The 19,944-nt window shown below is 41.9% G+C and overlaps 1 protein-coding gene across 1 annotated transcript; it reads left to right on the plus strand.

The window, feature by feature from the left end:
* Positions 1-757: 757 nt before the first annotated feature.
* Positions 758-19,245, plus strand: LOC102791064 (polycomb protein suz12-B-like). The gene is made up of 16 exons (XM_087840104.1): positions 758-1,485; positions 2,253-2,299; positions 2,402-2,466; positions 6,899-6,967; positions 7,297-7,346; positions 7,429-7,514; positions 7,605-7,851; positions 9,107-9,209; positions 9,335-9,440; positions 9,525-9,699; positions 9,859-9,947; positions 11,735-11,878; positions 12,412-12,569; positions 12,662-12,860; positions 13,871-13,950; positions 14,979-19,245. The coding sequence occupies exons 1-16, from the start codon at positions 1,323-1,325 to the stop codon at positions 15,400-15,402; spliced, it is 2,205 nt and encodes a 734-aa protein (XP_087696230.1). The 5' UTR covers positions 758-1,322; the 3' UTR covers positions 15,403-19,245.
* Positions 19,246-19,944: the final 699 nt, after the last annotated feature.

Raw genomic sequence — 19,944 nt, forward strand, 5'->3', positions numbered from 1 at the left:
CATCAATCAAAAAAAAATTAATTAACCTTTAGTGAAGCAATTTATTTTCCATTCAGGATAAAATTCCAACATTTCTACATGTGGATATTGAAGGGAAGCGATAATTATACAAAGAATATGTTTTAATTTTCTACATTTATGTGATTTAGAATTTTTAAAACAAAAACATAAATCTTTTAAAAATAACAATGATACCATTTATATGTAAAAACATGAATAGTATTTTAATCTATTTTGTCTGTAGTCAAATGTGATGATTTATTGGCTATAGACGCCCCAAATTAGACAAATAATATTGTTGTTGTTGTTGTCATTATTATTATTATTATTATTATTATTTATTTTCACAGTTAGTGACTTGCGTGAATAATGTATGCATATTCAGACCGTCTGGCTCGCTACCCAACGCAACGGGCGGCAAAACGTGCCTTCTTGAGAGTCTCGCTGACGAGCGCGATGATTGGACAGAGGTATTTAGAAGGTGGACTCTTTCAACACGAAGACGCAACGTATATCTGTGAAGTCGCTGAATTGAGGCCACATAAAGGAAGTTTGCCTTCCTAATAAAAGCAGAACAATTGCGTGAGGTTTATTTTATTTTTAAAATCTACTTTGTATTGTAAGATTTTCTATTTAATTTTTTTCTGATTGCAATTTATGCACAATTACCGCGTATAAACGGGTAAAATATGCATTTGCCAATGTCATAAATAAAGTAAAACTTTATTTAGGAAATTCCAACCGGATGTGTGAGTGCTTTGTTGCTGTGTTCCGGGGTCCATATCCCAACTTGGAAACAGGCGCTCGGCGAGAGCTACTGTGAATTTGGTGTTGTTGTGGCACCAAAGCCTCAGAAAGACTATCGTTTATGTGATTTATGAGATGTCGCGTGACAGAAACGCGCGCGGTCGTCGTCGGTAAAGTCAGAGCGCTGGACAATGCTAACCGGTTAGCGCAAGGTGGTTGCTAGCTGGCTAAGGAAGTTAGCCAGTTAGCTAGCAATCCGCCTGCCGGAGGCTGTTCTCTTGTTTCGCGCATTTCAAGTCTGTTAACCGCCCTCACCAACTGTTTAACCTGTTCCCCATCGAGAGCGTTAAGCCGGAGTTTCGCCAATGACAGATATAAAAGAGCAGAAACTTTACAAATCGTTGTGTAAAATGGGGAGTAGGCGGTGTTTCTCCTGAGCGGCTGATTTTCTGCCACTGCTGCTCTTTTGTTTTCACAAAGGAAGAGGAGCCGCATTTCTTTATCATTTTACACCACCTCGCATTTGGTGGTGGGAGAGTTTCTTTGATCTTTCTCTTATTTTTTTCACTGTTGTAATGGCTCCTCACAAGCAGAGCCATCCGGTGGGCTTGGGCTCTGGAGGTAAACCCAATGGGTTGTACCACCACCAGCCGTCCTCCGCCTCGCAGGCTGCAGCCAAGAAGCCCAACATGCAACTTATTCAAGCCGACCACGAGTTGTTCCTGCAGGCCTTCGAGAGTAAGTTACTGCTGTCATCGGGTTGCATGTATAAAGTGTTAATTTAAGCTTATAGGAAGCTTTCCCGCGGCCATGTGCATGCAGCGGTAGCAGGAGGAAGAGAGCTGACTTAACGCCGTACTTTTATTATTATCTACAAACCGGTACTGTACACAGTCATTCTAATCAAGGCCTGTGTCCACTTACTCTTAACTGCATGTCCTGGAGGGTCATCACACTGAAGGTTACATCCTGAAACTTGTGTCAGAGAGACCCAGACAAACCTAGTAATTAATATAGTCTCTCTGCTGTTGCTTTTTAACTTTCTCTTTCTGCAGGATTGTTGTTAACTTATTTATAGTTCTAAGTTTTCATAATTCAGTAAATGTCAAAAACTCTGCTTTCAGATGTCTTTTTTTTTTTACTTTGAACAGTCAGAGTAGCTGGGAAATGGAGAAAAATTCCCATTCTTGAAGGTTCAAGTGGCAAATGTTTGGTACTTTACTTGAAAGGAAACTACGTGACGATGCACTGATACTGATATTTAAAATGGATCCATAGCGTGTGTTTTGAAAATGGTCTTATTTCCCCTTTTATGTCATAGCAAGTAAGAATGTTTTAAAGGTTTTTAGCTTCTAGTCACACCATATTTGGATATTCAGTCAACTCAGAACTGATGTGGCAGGGTAGATAAACTGAGGTAGTCGGAAAAAAAATATCACTGTTGGTGCAGTTCTAGTGAATAATACATGAATTAATGTTCTGACATTTGGACTGTTTATTTGCAGAACCAACCCAAATCTACAGGTTTCTCCGCACAAGAAACTTGATAGCTGTAAGTTTTTAACTTCGTTAAACTTAACATTTCAGATAGGCTCTACGTTTCATAAATTACCGATGTGTATTTAAAAAAAAACATTGTTTTTCTGCATTTCAGCCCATCTTTTTGCACAGGACACTCACTTACATGTCCCACAGAAACTCAAGGAATAACGTCAAAAGGTAAAAACTCAGATTGTTAACAAGCTTTTTTGTTTTGTTTTTTACAGTTTTTAGCTATAATTTTTCTTTTCCTTTAATGCATCTCAATGTGATTCATGTGTAGATCTTGTGTTTTTTCAGCAAAAATTGTACTTGTCACTTTCTCGGGTTTTAAAGTTTATTGAAAAAGTTTGACTCTTAGAAAGAATGTCAGTTGTTATCATGAGTGAGAGCTAACTGACACGTGGAGGCCGCCTCGATCGGGTAAAGCTGAGATAGGAGAAGGTTTTTTCAGTTGAGCTGCTTTGCATACAGACTCTGCAGGGGAAGAAAAAAAAAGATCCCGCTGATACACATGAGGCTGTCTGTGGTTCAGACGACACACCGAAGGATTGTATTGGATTACAAAGGGCATGTCACAACTTCTGTTATGTTGCAGGACATGCATTTTATTTTGCATACCTCAATAAGTGTTTAAAATGGTGCAAGTGACAGCTGCAGCTGAGCTGCCTCCAAACGTCTCTCTGGTTTAGTTTGTGGTACTTTATTTAGCTTTTTGTTTGAGGGCAGATTAATCATTATGGATTTAGTGGGAAAGAAAGGAGTATAGAGATGAGGTTATTCAGCATTTAACTGAGACACCTATTAACATGTGACAGGTAGAGTAGAAAAATGACATGTAAGAACCAGTCCATTTACTATAATGTAACTTTAAAAGTTATATCAAGTTAAGTCATGATTAAGCTGTTATTGTTGAATGTTTTGGGGTTTTTAACCCAATTTAATTGTTAAAAAGATGCTGTCACTTGTTATTTGTGTTTTAAGCTCTACTATGAGGTTAAACAGATTGTTTTCTGCTGATTTTTGGATTTTTGCTTCGTCTCTCTTTGCATGACAGTAGTTTTCTCTTGTTGCTGTGGACTTGTTGGCCGTTAGTGTGTGTGTGTGTGTGTTCTTGATTTGAATTGGAGGTTTTGAACCAGGTGTCTGCTGCTGCTCAGCTCAGTTTCACTTTGCGCTGCAGTGGTGCATGCTTCAGTCACATGAAACGCAACTTGTGATTTGAGATGAAGAGACTCAGGGCCACGCCACAGTTATTGACTGTTTTATTTAAAGCGTTAATAACCAGAAGATAAGGAAGCAGGAAACCAGCAGGGTTGTTAAATGGTTGGATTATCAGAAACTGAAGTTCATGTAACTCCTTCTACACAGAGGTGATCTTTGGGTCTGCGCCCAGCTGAGTTTGCAGTCTCTCTCTCTGCAGCAATAAAATGTCTGAGCAGGACACAGTTTCTCTTGTATGGCTTCTTGGAAAAGAAGGGGGAAGAAGGGGGTACACAGCCTGCCTTAAATGTACAGGGTCTCAGGTATTTTGGCTCGTTTTGTGTGTTTAACCCTAAAGCTACTAACCAGGCTGTTGTAGCTACTAAAACATTGGGGTATAGTATCGGATACTGGAAGTTTTAAGATGAGCATTAATGGAGCATTTTCTCTGGTCATTAATGATGATTTAAATCATTATCGTAATAAGGATGTACAAAATTACACACGTTCCTGTTTAGGTTATAGTTATATTATTGTTACATATTTCCATGATTATAGAGAAAAATCACATCTCTACAAATAGTCAGTATTTATAGTTTAGACCCTTCTTCTTCATGACTTCTAAAATCGTTGGTAGCATGCTCAAGATCAGCTTCTGGGGCAAGTCTTATTATTGGTGAGCCGTTCCTTCCTCCAGAGCTCCAAGTTGATCACAGGTTTGTAACTGAGCATTGCTAAAAACTCAATCACCAGCTTCTTCCAGCGATCCAGGAGGAGTTTGGTAAGAAGCTGCACATCAAATTAACATTTCAACAGATCTTCATCCAATCGAAAATCTACGGGCAGACTTTAAAAGTGATCGGACAAGCAGAAGGCCACAGTCTGATAAACTTGGAGCTCTGATAAGGAACAAATGGATCAACATCAATCAGGAAAGAAAAGTTTCAATGTTTATGTCCTGTATACAGTTAAGATGCCAAATAATGGAAGAATTACCAGCAAGTTGAAAGCCTATAAAGTTTCAGAAAACATTTAGTGCATCAGTCACTGAAAAGTTATAAAAATAAAATCCATAGCAAGCCATATAAATGCCTGGGCTCGTAAATTTCCATTAAAATAATAGCTTGAATGTTACAGTCCTGCAGCAGCAGAGTGGTGCTGGATGGTTGGCGGCGTATAGATGTTAATGGTTTGTGTAGTTCCCTCTGCAGCGGTCATTAAAACGAGACTGCTTGGGCCTGAAGACAGCCTACAGATGTGAAGGTTACCTCACAGCTGTTTTCAGTTACTTTGGCTCATTAGAGTACAGCTCAGGTTAAAGCTGGACAGGACTTTATTTATGTTAGCTCTCCAGAGTACATGCACTACAAAACTCAAACGGTGTGCAGCCATTATGAGCTGGGGGGGGCGTGCTTCTCTGTTTAATTTTATTTAAGAACACATCAGGACTTGCCAGCGATGCTGACTTAAACTGGCAGTTGAATAAAATACTTTTAAGCAGACACACAAACCAAAACATCAGAAATGTCGTGATCCTTCTGCTGATATTAATTCAATGTCATACCTGATACCTCTTATTGTGTGTTCACACCGTGTAAGAGTTTTGTCAGCCACGTCGTTTAAAGCTCCTTTTCCCTCACTTCACTCGAGTCTAAAGGCTCAAAGACAAAAAGTTTATTTCAGCTTTTAAAGACCACTGACGGCTTTTACCTTTCTTCTTCTTTCTTTTTTTTAAAGGGCACCTACTCTGCTAATTTTATTTCATTCTTGGACTGTTAAAACAGCTTTGCATGATTCACAGTTCAAAATAATCCCCCTTTATCCTCTGTCTGAAATAAGCTTTTTTTTTAGCTTGTTATCGTCACCACACTGTCTTTAAACCAAAAAAGCTTGCTTCCCACTTCCAACAGTTTTTTTTAAATATATAAATATTATAAGATATTATCAACAAAATAGTTCAGTTTTAAATGAAGCATATTTCCGTTTGACAGTTGTTATTTACCAAAGGAAATACAATTATTCGACTAAGTTTCACCTATTTTTTCCTCTGGCTGTCCGTGACCCGTCAGTGTGGGCTGCAGCACCGTTTTAGAACAAGTCCTTTTTGTTTATGTCACAAAACGCTGGTTCGTATAAACAGAAACAATCAGATGATCTCCTGTGAGCAACACTTGGAGAAGGTGGTGAGAAAGAACTCCATTTTGACAAGAACGAGACTCTGCCTCGCGTCCTACTTTTAGAAACTCCAGGAAACGCGTAGAAGCCTGCACAGAGGTGCTGGTACTGTGTGGTCTTTGAGACGGGGCTGGGCGATATGAGGAAAACATAAAATCACAATGTGTTTTGGCTACATCGCGAAACACGATATAAGTGTTACCAACCCTAACCCTGTTTAAATAAACTCCAAAAACAAAAGTTACTTTCAACCATATATTTTACTACTTTGAATACAAAACATCTGAATGAATTGAAACGCTTTATTTTAACCATTATCTTTAACCATCAGTTGCCCACAAAGGTTTCCTCTAATGGCGACACTGTCACAGTGAACCTCGTTCTGTGGTCAACACCAGACCTTTAACAAACAGAAGATCATAGCAACAAAAAAAGTACATCAAGCAAGAATTGATGAGAGAAAATAATCTTTTTTGCTTATAACATGTACAAATTGTAAAATTAAAAAATATGATCACCTCAAATTACAAAAACAAAAGTCTAGACAGTGACCATAAAAACGCCTGACCTGAACAGTCACCAGTATCACAGCTCATTTATTTAACATTGACGTTGACAGGCAGCGTACTTTTGCATTGGACGACTTTTCAGCTGGTGGGATATTTTGTAGTACTTCTACTTTTTGCAGCATGTTTTGCAAATTACCGTATTTTGTTCAGCGTCATCTTTGTGGAATCCAAACGACAGCGAGTTTCATTCCCTCTCGTCTGAATCTGGTAGTATATAAGCGCATGCTAAGCGCAGTGTGCTGGACAGAAAGTGACAGTGAATTACAGACAGACAGCTTAATATTGTTTGGCAATTTATACTTGATGGTTACGATAAATTTTAACCATCGTACGCAGAAAAACACAGTGTATTCGATATATCGCCCACCCCTACTTTGAGTTGTGATCGTTCAGGACTCTGAGTGTGAGGAGGAAGATTTTAAATGACAGAAGCTAATATTGAGAGGTGTCGTTAGCCCTTATAAGAAAAACGAGTCACTCAATCTGCCTGCAGCTGGATAACCCCGGGTGTAGTGTGCCGTAATCCAGATTACGTCCTTGTTCCGAGGACAAGAACCTGACCTTCCTCCAGAAACAAGACGTTTGCCACTGAGTTTCTGCATGTTTGGACTTTCAGTGGGCTGGTTGTACGATTGCTAACTGCTGCCGTTTGTCTCCATGTGCAGGAAAAATTACAAGGTTGACAATCTTCTGTTTAAAGTGGAAAAGATGAGAGGGGAGCAGGAGACTCACAGGTAAGCGCTCAGTCCTGCAGGACTCTCTGCTTTTTCCATTCCAAGCTTCTAGAAAACATTTAGCTCGTTTTTGTTTATCAAGTGACAAAATATCAGTAAAAAGTTCACCAGCTACATGTGGAGCGATCCCGCTGCGGTACGTAGTCACTCCACACCGAAAAGCCCATTTTTAGCAGGAAAACAGTGCTGTAGCAAAAAGATTCTCGAGTTTCACATTTTTATTTATTTCATGCAGCTTTCTCTGGCACCAGAACGCCTCCTTTTATAGCTGCAAACTTCACAATGTTTGGTTTTAAAAATATCTCAGAACGTTTTTCCCTCTTCTACAGCTTGGCCTCCAATCTTCAGCTCACCTTTACTGGCTTCTTCCATAAAGCTGGTACGTTTTTCCATATTTGTTTTATCGTTTCCACTGATCTCACTGTGACTAACAGGAAAGCTTTTGTGTTGTTTGTTTGCAGGAAAACTCTCTCAGGACAGCGAGAACGAGCAGAACTCGGTGTCTCTGGAGGTGCTCCTGGTCAAAGTCTGCCACAAGAAGAGGAAGGTGTGTGTCATGAATTTCCTCTGCTGGTTTTCTACAGCTTGCAAGTCTAAATGAAACACATGAAGTTTCCTTTTCTTGCTTCCTGTGTAGGACGTGAGTTGTCCGGTGAAGCAGGTCCCCACGGGAAAGAAGCAAGTCCCTCTGAACCCAGACACGAGCGCCGGGGTCCAGGCCAAGCTGAGCTCCTACCCCTCCCTGCTGGTTCCCAGCAGCGAGTTTGAACCCAGCAACTCTCACATGGTCAAATCTTATTCGCTGCTCTTCAGAGTGTCACGACCCGGGCATCCACGAACACAGATCAACGGGCTGGCTAATGGCGAGATTCACCACAGCAGAGGTGGGCAGAGTGGGTTATCGGGTGGGTCTCATCTCTGCAGCTTTGCAAAAGCTTGACTGAGCGAAACGAACCAAGGATAAGAAAATGGGATTGTAGCAAAAAGCCAACTTGGTTTGTTTGTCATGCGATCATGATTAAGTGCCTGGAGCAGAAAGCAATGAAAAAGAAAACATGAATTAAACTATTGTGTCAGTAGGGCTTAAATTATCAGGGGACAGGAAATGTGTCATGTTTTGGTAACACGCATTGAGCCAACTTTGGATGGATCCAATCACAATAGCAGCGAGTATAATTATGAGTTTAAAGCAACTTCTTAGATGCCAAAGAGTCCTCCCTTTGCTTAACGACTTCAGATTTCTTATTGGTCTGCAGTGGAAATGATCAGAGTCTTGATGTAGTTCAGTGATGTTTCGAGTTCGTTTATTAGAGGTGGGAATCACCATACATCCCACGATACGATATTATTGCAATTTTTAAAAATATTTTGCGATATTCAGATTCTGTACATAAAGGTAAACTTTATCAATATTCATTTTCTCTAATATCAAAGTCTCACACTCAGTCTTTCTCTCATTTCAGTTTTATTGTTGACAAACTGAACGGTTTGTATTACAGTCTAGTCCAACTTAACTGAATCAACCATCTGGTACAATTATAGCTATTCTGAACTATGCAGTTTATGAAAACTATGCAGCCCCTTCAGCAACTGAAGAATTTGAAAGTAAATTAAAACAAAATATAATTTTACATTAAATCAAAAAGTTTTAAACTTAATTAAAATAAAACATGTCTTAAATTAAAATAAGTAAACTGTCATGTTTATTGCTGCCAAAAACAAGTTAAACACATTTGGACAGTGAAGGAATGTCAGGATTCTTGCTCAGAAAAAGGATCAACATGCTCTGAAGTCAGAGCACAAAAACCTTTTTGTAACAAAATATCGATTTCTGCTGTCCCTGTATCCATACATTATTAGCAAACAAACTATCACCATGCTACACAGTATCCATTTTTTCCCCACCCCTATCGTTTATAGCGGGTCCTTCAGACTTGATTCACTCAAAGTTTTTAGTTGACCCAGTTTAACTCGCAGAAGATTATTATGGCTGCTCTTAGCAAATTTTGCTTGTCTATATTTCTTCAGCTGTTTGAACTTAAAAATTAAACACAATCACCCTCGTAGCTCCACATCCCTGCAGAAAACGAGGGGCGGTTTGGCGGAGCAGAGGTTCATGCCACCGTGTGTCTTTTTCAGACTTTTCAGAAGAAGCTGTGAACAGGAAAAGGAGGAGCTCTGCTCTCAGGGAGGAGGGAGAAACCACATTTGTAGCTCAGATGACAGTCTTTGATAAAAACAGGTGAAAGACACACACATACACCGACACGCACACACAGCAGCACCTTTTGGCACAGGAAAGAAAAGGTGTCATTGCAGCGTTTGTGCAGCAGAAGCGAGAAAACGTTGTCGTGTACTTGCGTGCAGGCGTCTGCAGTTATTGGACGGCGAGTACGAGGTGTCCATGCAAGAGATGGAGGAGTGTCCCGTCGGTAAGAAGAGGGCGACCTGGGAGACCATCCTAGATGGAAAGGTGTGTGTTTGTGTGCGTGAAGTAACCCTCAGTTCACACAGCTGATCTGTGTAGTGAAACGCCGCGTTTGCTCTGTTTTTGCAGCGTTTGCCTCCGTTTGAGAGTTTCTCTCAGGGTCCGACTCTGCAGTTCACACTGCGCTGGACCAGCGACTCCGCCGATCATTCCACCGCACCCGTGGCCAAACCGCTCGCCACCCGCAACTCCGAAACCAACCAGGACACCCGACCCAGCACCCTGAGAGCCACGCACGCGCCAAGTGAGTGTAGCACAGATAATGTGTTTCAGCACACGTGTCAATCTCGTGTTTCATGTTGATTATATCCAGGATGATCTAATATTTAGATTAAATTATGACGTAAATTATAACCTGACTTATAACATCAGCAGTGAAAGTGTTGCTGTTTTTCTTCTGCAGCTGTGAAAGAGTCGGTAAATACAGATGTTCAAACCAGAAGAGAACAAGTCTTATCTGAGCCTCGACAGAAACTACGAATCTTCTACCAGGTCAGTCCGTACCTGCTAACGCTCCAGGTTCTCCCACAGACTTCAGTCATTTCTGTGAGTAGGGATGGGTATCGTTTAGGTTTTATCTGATACCGGTGCCAAACCGGTACTTTTGAAACGGTGCTGGTGCTTAAAGAATGGAGAACACAAAATTGGTCCAAAAACCTCTCATGTTTAGCTGTTTTCCACTTTTTCTTTGGTCATTTTAGCCTTTTTGGCCAGGGTGAAGGGAGTATCTGCCGACTCTCCTCTTCGGGTTTTTGGGGGATGTTGCTAACTCCTGTCCGATAACAGGCACCACACCCGCAGTAGATGTGTGAGGTCTCGCAGCAAGCTATCAAATACGGCGCATTTCTCTGCTTTTAAAAAACGCTATGCGTCGCCAGGTGTTTCATCGGATTTGAGGTGTTACCTCCTTTGACAGTATCACAGTATCAGCTTAAAGCACTTGTTGCAGCTGCTGAGTTTGCATCTTTTGCTGTGAAGTACAGCCAGACTTTTGACCGCTTCGCCTTGGACATTTTTAATCTGTAGCTCTGCTCTAAAAGAACGTACGTACCTGGACCCGCCTACTATCCTCGAAACGTAAAATGATTGGCTAGAATCTAAAGTGTGTCACAGCTCAGGAAAAAAAAGCACCGAAATGTGCGCTGCTTTTCTGTCTGGTTACTACCGTTTATGTCAGAACCGGTACCCATCCCTACATGTGACCCTTAAATGTCATTGTGGATCTTTTTTTTACACACATCTGTTATTTTTTCTATGATGGATACTTTGTTGATCCCACAAAGGATCCTTATGCCTATTGTTACAGCAGGAGCAAGTGGTGAGGGCTTTATACTGTGACAATGCAAAAACGTACACATGTGATAACAAAACAAAGAAAAATGATAAAACTGATTTTAGGAAGAGTAAAAAGTAAGACTGAGAGTGCAAGAGAGTAGTGCAAATCCCATTAATAGATAATATGTACACTGTACAAGAAGGAATAACACAGAAGTGTGTGTGAAATCTTACCTGACAGGTGTGTTCACCTGTGACAGAGTTTTATAGAGAACAGTAGGAATGATTTCATGAAGCGTTACTCGAGGCAACCAACAGCCTCATTCAAAGGCTTTGCACAGCTGCTGTCTGTGCTGATGGATGAGACACCTGATGGACATCTGCTGTCTGTAGTTTCTCCACTGCTTCGGCTCTCCCCCCGACTGTGTGTTACAGATGGTTAGAAAAGTTGGACACTCACAGATTCAAGCGTGAGTGAACTGTATGAACAGAGCTCGCTTCAATTTACAAAACACATTTTCAGCCTGGCCTCAGAGGAAAACATGAAGTAATCGCGAAAAGGCAAATTGTCCGTGTTCGTTGACACAAAACGCAATTTTTATTTTGTCCAGCACGACTTTCTAATGCACGTCAACGGGAAGTATATTTTCTGTCTGGGGCACATGTGCATCCTACCAGTTAATGTCAGTCTACACCTGACCACAGATGGGGTAAAAGATGTGGTATTTTTGTGTTGTTGCATTAGCATTAGCATTGGTAATCCCTTTTCTTGGGCGTCGGGAATCCCTGTGGTGAGTTTAGGTGAGATAAAACGACCCAAAAAGCACCGATGAGGTGTGACAGTGAAACAAAGAAGCGCCGAGATCAAAGTGTGAGACACAGTGGGATTCATGAAGGCTGCTGCATGTCGAGAAGTAGCAACAGGATGTGAATTCCTCGTCAAAGATCAGCGAGTCTGTCGCTTCTCAGCAGCTGAGCTCACACTCTGTTTCTTTCTTTCCTAGTTTCAATACAACAACAACACACGGCAGCAGACCGAGGCCAGGGATGACCTCCACTGTCCGTGGTGCACGCTGAACTGCAGGAAGCTGTACAGTCTCGTCAAACACCTCAAACTGTCCCACTCCCGCTTCATCTTCAACTACGTGGTGAGAGATGTACACCAGCTGTTGCTCTCGTGTTTTGCACGGCCAGTTTGACCAAAGCTTTCCTACCAACCAAATTCCTGTTCTGTCAGACATGTTTAGGTAAAAATGTCTTCTTGCAGATGTTGCCTAACATCAGCTTACCTAGTGCAGCAGCCACATCTGCGTCAGTCAGAGCTAATGTTCGCTGTAGGAAAGGAAGAGAAGCACAGATATACCCAGGAGCGTAAATCCTTTGGATTTTGCTTGAAGGTTTGACTCGAGGTCGTTATGGGTCAAACAGTCGACACGCTGTTGGAGTCAACACGAGCATCGAGGAGCGTTTCATTTTTAAGTTCTGTTACAACCTGATGAGCGTGCTCCACGAAGCTAAGAACCAATAAAATCAAAGATACCAGTACTTTAAAAACATCGTACAATGTAAAACTTTTAAACTTGGGGGGTATCATCAGTATTTATTATTTAAATCCAGCACTGAGATCTTTTAACACGCTGTCGAGCATGTCCTTTAAATATGCATCTCTGATCTTTGGCAGCCCCACCCCAAAGGAGCAAAGATCGAGGTCTCTATCAACGAGTGTTACGATGGGTCGTACGCAGGAAATCCTCAGGACATCCACAGCCAGCCGGGCTTCGCCTTCAGCAGGAACGGCCCTGTGAAGAGAACCGCCGTCACCCACTTCCTGGTCTGCAGGTACCCCTCCAACTTCTCCTCTACCTTTATATTTATTTACATGCTGCCGAGGGCGACAGGAACTCCTGATCATCCTCTTCCTGTCCTCTCAGACCCAAGAGGACAAAGCCGAGCCTGTCGGAGTTTCTGGAGTCTGAGGATGGCGATCGGGAGGCGCAGAGGACGTACATCAGTGGACACAATCGCCTGTACTTCCACAGCGACAGCTGCCTGCCGCTGAGGCCCCAGGAGATGGAAGTGGACAGCGAGGACGAGAGGGACCCCGACTGGCTCAAAGAGAAGACTGTAAAGGTGAGCTGGAGTCAGACGAGCAAACACAGGAATGCTCCTGAGGAGGAGGAGGAGGAAGCCGGGTATAGAAACAGTAGAAAGCTCCATTGGATCGGTATTTGATATCAACGCAGTTTGAACTGTAAAAAGTTTGATTGGTGTGTCTCAGCTCTCTCTGTCTGGGATAGGAAAATTGAAACATTTGCTTTCTCCTGCTTCTAAAAGGAGAACATTTGGAGAGTAAAACATTTCGGGTTGTTGTTCAGACGAAACAGCCAGTTTTTGTTGATGTCACCTTGATCTCGACTGTTTTCTCTGATCGTTAAAAACCTCTGAAGGATTCAGACGATTCAGCAGACGCTCGGGCTTCTCTCCTCCTGTGAACGGCTTCTGCTTCTCGTGACTGTGTTAACTATGCTAACTTTTCCAGATTGGTGTGAGGGTAACAGAAGCCAGCGTGGACGTTTCTGCCGCTGGCCTGTTGATGTCAACATTAAAGCTCCCCATGACTTAACAACCTGTGACTTAAAGCAGGTTTTATAATGAACGATAAAAAAGATTTCAACTCAGGCACACCGTTTACAAATGGTTGTTGTGTTCTTGCGTTTCTTTGGTTGTTTTGGGGAGGTTTTCTTTTTCAAGTTTTCTCTGTGATGTTGGACTCCAACCTGCATAAACACTATAGACTGTATGTAAAAGATGGATGTAACCCCGTGGTTTGAAGAATGAAGCCAGTGCAGAGGCGTCTTAAATCTGTTCTTTTTTTCTTTCTTTTTTTAGCCAGCAGGGGGCGACTCCTCTTAAATCTGATTTGTATAGAACTCTATGAGGAAAACGACCCTATTTTTAACTCGAGTTCTGACTTCAGTAAATGCTTTCCTGGAGAGTTTGTGGTCTCATTTAAAGTCTTTTTTTAAGAAATACCAGAGGATGTGACGCTCGCCTAAATCATAAATTTGAGGCTTCAAAATCGACCTCCATCTTTTATATACAGTCCATGCTAAATGCTAACTAGTGCGCTCTGATTGCAGCAAATCGAGGACTTCATGGACGTGAACGAGGGGGAGAAGGAGATCATGAAGCTGTGGAATCTGCACGTCATGAAGCATGGGTATGTACTCAGCAAAGCTTTTATCAAACGGCAGAAGTTTTTTGGTTTAACCCTTTAAAGCCGGTCGGAGCAGCACGCTCTGTTTCGCATAACTATTTTTAAATCCCGGTAGCTCTGCAACCACGTGAGCTAGCGCAATAATTGTTTTTGCATATGAAACCAGAGGAGTTGTACTTACATCTTATGCCATCAGCTTGTCCTCGGTCACAGTTTCCTTCCACATATAGCTTTGCAAAAACTGCATAAAAAGCACTTGCAGCAACAAAAACATAATATTCCAGAAACACGCTTTGATGATCCAATCAGCTGTTCGTAACACTTCCTACGTTGGAATAGACGTCAGCGTGAACTTTTGCATTTCCGCCATGACCTGCCCGAAACTGGAAGTGACGTCATTTTCGCGGAAATGTAGTTTTTTTTACCATCAGGGCCTCAATGAGCCTATACTGGTGTTTTTAAAAGTTATGTTTGACTTTATGACTTTCTGTGTGGTTTCTGGGATGCTTAGGACTCATATTGCACTGCTGGAAATAGTTTATTTTGATGCATATGCTGCTTTTTTGCAAATTTGCAGTATAATATTTATTTTCGTTTTTCCTGCAGTGTATAAAAATTGGTGTATTTCAAAAATAAAACTATGAAGACACTCAAAATAAATTTCCTGTGGTGGGAAACTATTTTGTGCAACTTTTTTGTATTTACAGTTTTGAGGGATAAGCCTCTTAAATTTCTCTAACTAGAAATATATGTTAAAAAAACAAAAACGATTTTCAATTTTTTTGTAGTTTATTGCACTTTTTTGCAATTTATGTAATTACTATGCACTTAATGCAGACATATTATTAAAATCTGGGCTATAATGGTTGTATTGATGTATATCAACTTGAAATGCTCCCAAAAATGGCTCCACAGCATGTAAAACTATAATATAAGCTCTGGCGGACTTGGTTCTATAGTCGGTCTTAAAGGGTTAAATCAGGGTCTTTGTTTTTTAAACCTCACCTTATCCACTGCCGTCTTCCTCCCAGCTTCATCGCAGATAACCAGATGAACGAAGCGTGTCTGCTGTTTGCTGAACACCACGCCGCCGTCATCGTCAAACGCAACCTGTGTCGCAATTTCCTGCTCCATCTGATCAGCATGCACGACTTCAACCTGATCAGCACGCTGACCATCAACCAGGCCATGGCCCGGCTCTGCCTCATCCAGAGCCGGGCCACCCACAGAGACAAAGAGGAGGACGACGAAGAGGAGGAGGAGGACTGGGAGACGGCCGCGGAGTCCCAGCCGGAGCCGGATCCCGACCCCGATCCCGATCCGACGGAGTTTAAAACCTGCAGTAACGAGACCGCCAACAGCTCCCTGGAGACTGGAAACCAACTGGTGGAGGACGGCGGCGAGAAGCCGCACGCCAAGCAGAAATTGTCCGGCTTCGGCTCGGTTTTAAAGTGACTGCTCGGCTGGAGTGCCACGAAGATTCCCGAACAGAGCGGGAAGACTGAGGCCTGAGGCCGGAATCAAACAGGTGTTAAACACACACACGGGTTACTGCAGGGATTCTCAAAGGCAGGTTACACCAGGATCAACATGAACTTCACATCCTGGAAGTTACACATTCAAATCGAAGACACGCTTTATGGTTTCACGGTTCATCGACGCTGAGAACTTTGATTATTTTTTAATTATTTTCATGTTTTTTCCATGTTGTTTGTCTGTTTCTGTAAATGTCTGAGTGTTTAACTCTGAGGTGCTCCAGTTTTATTTCCAGCCCGACAGCTGTGGAGTGAGCACAAAGCAGGTTCGGTCTTAGGGCCGGAGGTGCAGAAGACGGTCGTACGCCTTCTGCAGATGACGCGTTGCCTTCGAAAGAGGCGTCAACATTTCACGCAGCAGCTGCGAATTCAAACAGGAGGAGATGGTCCGTCTGCTCGGGACCGTTTTCAGCAGCGGAGTGATCCGTACTTGGTGCTCTCTTTGGTGCTACTTTGCCTCTCGAGACTCTTCGTTGGTGCTCTGAGTCGTTTTGTGTTCACTCCATCGTTCAAACCTCACGTCAGTCTTCCTCAGAGTGAAGCATCAATCAGTGACCTTCCGGGCACCCTCAGCTCCACCAAAGCTTTTCTTTTAGCAGGGAGTGTGTGCACATGCTCAGTAGTGTCACGGTTACGGCGTCTGATTGGGTGTCAAGAGTGTTGCTGCAAAAGGAAGTTTGACCAGTTATTATCAAGAAAGGTCAGGTTGAACCGCTGATGGTCGGAGGTGGCTGATCACAACTCGAGACGCCTGTTAGAGCCGTTGCTATCAGGTGATTTTACCTGGAGACGCCACAAAGTTCGTATTAACTGTTAACGAGACTCTCTGCACTTGTGTGTCTTTTTTCTCTCCCCCATATGTATTGTTGTTGAGCCCGCTCATGTGAAAATCATGTTCATAATAATTCTGCGAGTCAGAATATGAAGAAAATATATTTTTGCTCATACTGCGGAGCATTACCTTTCACTGTCTGTGCAGCGAGCTCGAGGGATCGCGTAAGATCGAGGATGTTTCCCGTGTGATTCAGCTGCTTGTTAGCTCAAACACAACGAGACAAAAGTCTCCGAGCTTTCTTTGATCGGGTTAATCAGGAAGTTAATCCTCAGGTTTGGTTAATTTTTGGCATCCAGTGATCATGAAAACAAGATATTAAATAAATGGTTAGTTTTTGCTGCAATGCTCTCGTTTTGTATCGTTAAAGATAAAGTGAAGACTTTTTTCCTTTGCAGGCGTTTTTCTCTCTTTTGCTGCTTTAGTTCAGCTCGAGCCGCGACGATGAAAACTGACTCCTGCCAACGAGTTTTATCTGGAAGTAAAAGGTTTCCGCTGGATCGTTAAAGGTTCCAGCTTCCTGTGTCGGATCTGAGGGTTTATTGAACCTGTGACTCTGCTGTACTCGTGGGCACACCTCCCCTACAGTTATGTTTTTCTTTAAACTACTGGTGCTAAATGTTTTTACTCCTCAGTGCATCTCCTTTCTTACAACAGATCTCCACTGCCAGCTCTCCAACAACGAGAAGCATGTTTAGTTGTCTGTTTCTTTTTTTTTTTTTTAAAGCGACTGTTTTTCCTACAGTGCTGTTTTTACCGTGCTCTGAGCCCAGGACAACAAAAAACATTCGCTGTGCAGCAAAACTGGACAAAAAAGCTCCTGAGAGCTCAGAGAGGCTTGGAAAGGCCACGTTCCTACTGTTGTAATCTAAATTGATAACTATAGGGTTAAACTGTTTATGCAGGTGCTGGTTCCAGTTTCTTTAAAATAAGAAATTGCTGCTTTATTTTGAAATTATTATAAACTGAATAGTTTAAGTTTTGGACTGATACAAGTTTGGCTGGTCTGTTTTGTGTTTGTTTGTTTTTTTCTTTTATTTGATCAATGAAATTGTTTTATTTTAAAAAGAGAAAAGAAACAAGAAAAGCCACTTATAAAACGAATGGTTCCACAGGGTTGTGATGTCGCTGTGTGGTGTGGCGTTAATGCAATATAAATAATGTTGCTCCAACCAAAAACAAACATGTTTTGATTAGGAAAAAAAACACCTGGAAGTCTAAAGTTGGCTGCAGGAGGTGAGGGTGGATGGGTGGATGGATGGATGGATCAAATCCAGGCCTTTCACACAGGACGTTTGGGGTTAGAGTCCACCATGATGTGAAAAGTTAGTACTGATTTATCACTTTTAGACCAAGCGACACACTCGGAGACTGAAATAAGTATGAAAATGTGCAGTTCCTGTAGCGACCACCGGAGGCTCCTGCAGTGGATCAGTCTGTTAAAATGTCCAACTTTAATTTGTTTAAATAAACATGTTTTCAGCCAGATATATAAAAATAATAATAAATTTCTGGATGGTTTCTTCCTTCAGAAAAACTGCACAGCTTAAAGTGGCCACTCTGACAAGTGCGTCAAACCATCTACTTTATGTAGATGATGTCATCTCGCGTTCACATTTAGGCTAATGCTACGCAGCTTGGTTAGCACATTTCATATCCATAAAGTTGATACAGAACACAGACATGCATGTCTGTTAATTGGTGCTAAGAAACTCTAAAACTGGATGATTTTCCTTTTGGATTTTTGTTTATTAGAATTAGACGGGTTCATGTTTACACAGGCAGCTGTAGCTGTTAGCTCCTATACTTGCTAACCAAACTAGCTAGCATTAGCTGATAGCTTGGTACACCAGTTTTCATCCAGTTTTTTCACTTCTGGCTCCAAAAATCAACATTGTTGGAGGCCAAACTGTGCTGGACTCCAGCAGGCACAGTAACTTCGTCCATCTTTTAGCTTTCTTTACCCCCACGAATCTGCAAAATTGTGACGTCACATCAGTGTGACTGGTCCTGGAGCAACATTAAAATGATGAGGGGACACCAGCATGGCGGCACATGTAGTTACTGAACACGCCCACTACACCTGTTATATATAAATGTAAATATGACTGTAAAAAAACAAACGATAGCTTTGTGATATGTATGTTTTTGAAACTCAAACACCATCAGTGACATTTTAGTAGGTATTTTTAGTTAAAGGACCAAAATGGGATTCATTTTCTGCAGATTTCTTTGCTCTTATGTGTCCTGCGTCATGTGACTCCTGGATCTCTGCTGCCGTCATTACTTTGACAATTAACCCCGGGAACACGCCAGGTAAAGATTAGACATGACAGACGAATCGCACCATGGGGAATTTTATTTTGAAAATTAAAGCCGTGTTCCTGTATAGACTGTATATGAATGTTGGATGCATCTATTGTGGACCCTCTGTGTAGGTTCTTTGCGAAACGACACGAGTAGTAAATCCTGGAGTTCTTCCATTCTCCTGCAAGAGGGTCCCAAAAACACTCGAGGGCGCTGCCACACATTTGTAAATGAAAATATTTCATCACCCCACCCACTAGTAAGAGTCAGGCAGTCCAGGTGCTGATGTTTTACCCGTGCCATTTTAGCCTAAATGCAGTACGAGCCTCCAGATGTGGGCAGCTGTGAGGCCATGGGAGCATAACGTCAGACATGATCATTTGGATGTATTTAGAGCTTATCGATCTTTTTTGTGTTGTTTTAAAAAGCTTTATGCCTGCTGGTGACTGATCCAGCCTGCTGAAATCTGCAGATCTGAAACCTTGTCTTTGTTCACGAGACCCAGCAGCGTTTTGCACAATACGGGAGGAGCCGTGTCGGCCAAACGAGACTTTTCTTTAACAATAATGTAAAACTAGTTCGAGTCACAATGGTTTTCTATTAAAAAGGACAATTTTGTAATAATATTGGCATCATGCTCCATTTCTTTCACCATCATTTCACTAAAGTACAAGTCACTCACAGCTCGGTCACACTAGGTGCAAAATAGGACAAAAGTGTCGTCGTTTCAGGATTGCACTGATTTCATTTGCTGTCTGAGACTGATTGCAAGTACTTGCTGCGACCAGCTGATCGCCCAGAGGTGCAACATCCCAAACCTCTGGGTGACTTGATCACAAAGTGATTGCACAGGTTGATTGCACGTGGCTCTTCCCTCTCATGTTGCTGGATTGAGAGCTCTGACTTTAAAGCTGTTGTTTGGTATTTTTGATAAAGTCTTTTAAGGCTGTTGTGTCTGATCTGGTACTTTTCATTTATAGACAAATGTTGATTTATATTTTCTATAAATTATATTATGTATGGAGCATTTCCTGCATGATTGTTCCAATATAATATTGTACAACTTTTTGGAAAGACAAAAAAAATCAAAGCAATCTGCACGCCGGGTTTTCAAATCTTCAAAGTATTAACGTTAACTGCTCACACAACTATTGTTGGTAATTACTTTTACTGCCCTCTTGTGTCTGCAGTAGGGAACTACAACACAAATGCAGGCAGCAGCATTTCTAAAATACAGCGACCAATAGAAGTGAAATAAGCTGATCTCGTTGCCATAGTGAAGACTTCAAACACTTCCAACTATAATCCAGATGCTGTCCCACA

This window comes from Neolamprologus brichardi, chromosome 4, assembly GCF_056152115.1.
Source record: "Neolamprologus brichardi isolate AB-2024 chromosome 4, ASM5615211v1, whole genome shotgun sequence".
NCBI classification, from domain to species: domain Eukaryota; kingdom Metazoa; phylum Chordata; class Actinopteri; order Cichliformes; family Cichlidae; genus Neolamprologus; species Neolamprologus brichardi.

What these genes read in the sequence shown, in the direction of transcription:
- LOC102791064 (XM_087840104.1), top strand. Translation starts at nt 1,323, where the DNA reads ATGGCTCCTCACAAGCAGAGCCATCCGGTGGGCTTGGGCTCTGGAGGT. An exon ending in GGGGAGCAGGAGACTCACAG is followed by an intron (nt 6,968 to 7,296) that starts GTAAGCGCTCAG and finishes CCTCTTCTACAG; the next exon opens with CTTGGCCTCCAATCTTCAGC. An exon ending in ACCCACTTCCTGGTCTGCAG is followed by an intron (nt 12,570 to 12,661) that starts GTACCCCTCCAA and finishes CTGTCCTCTCAG; the next exon opens with ACCCAAGAGGACAAAGCCGA.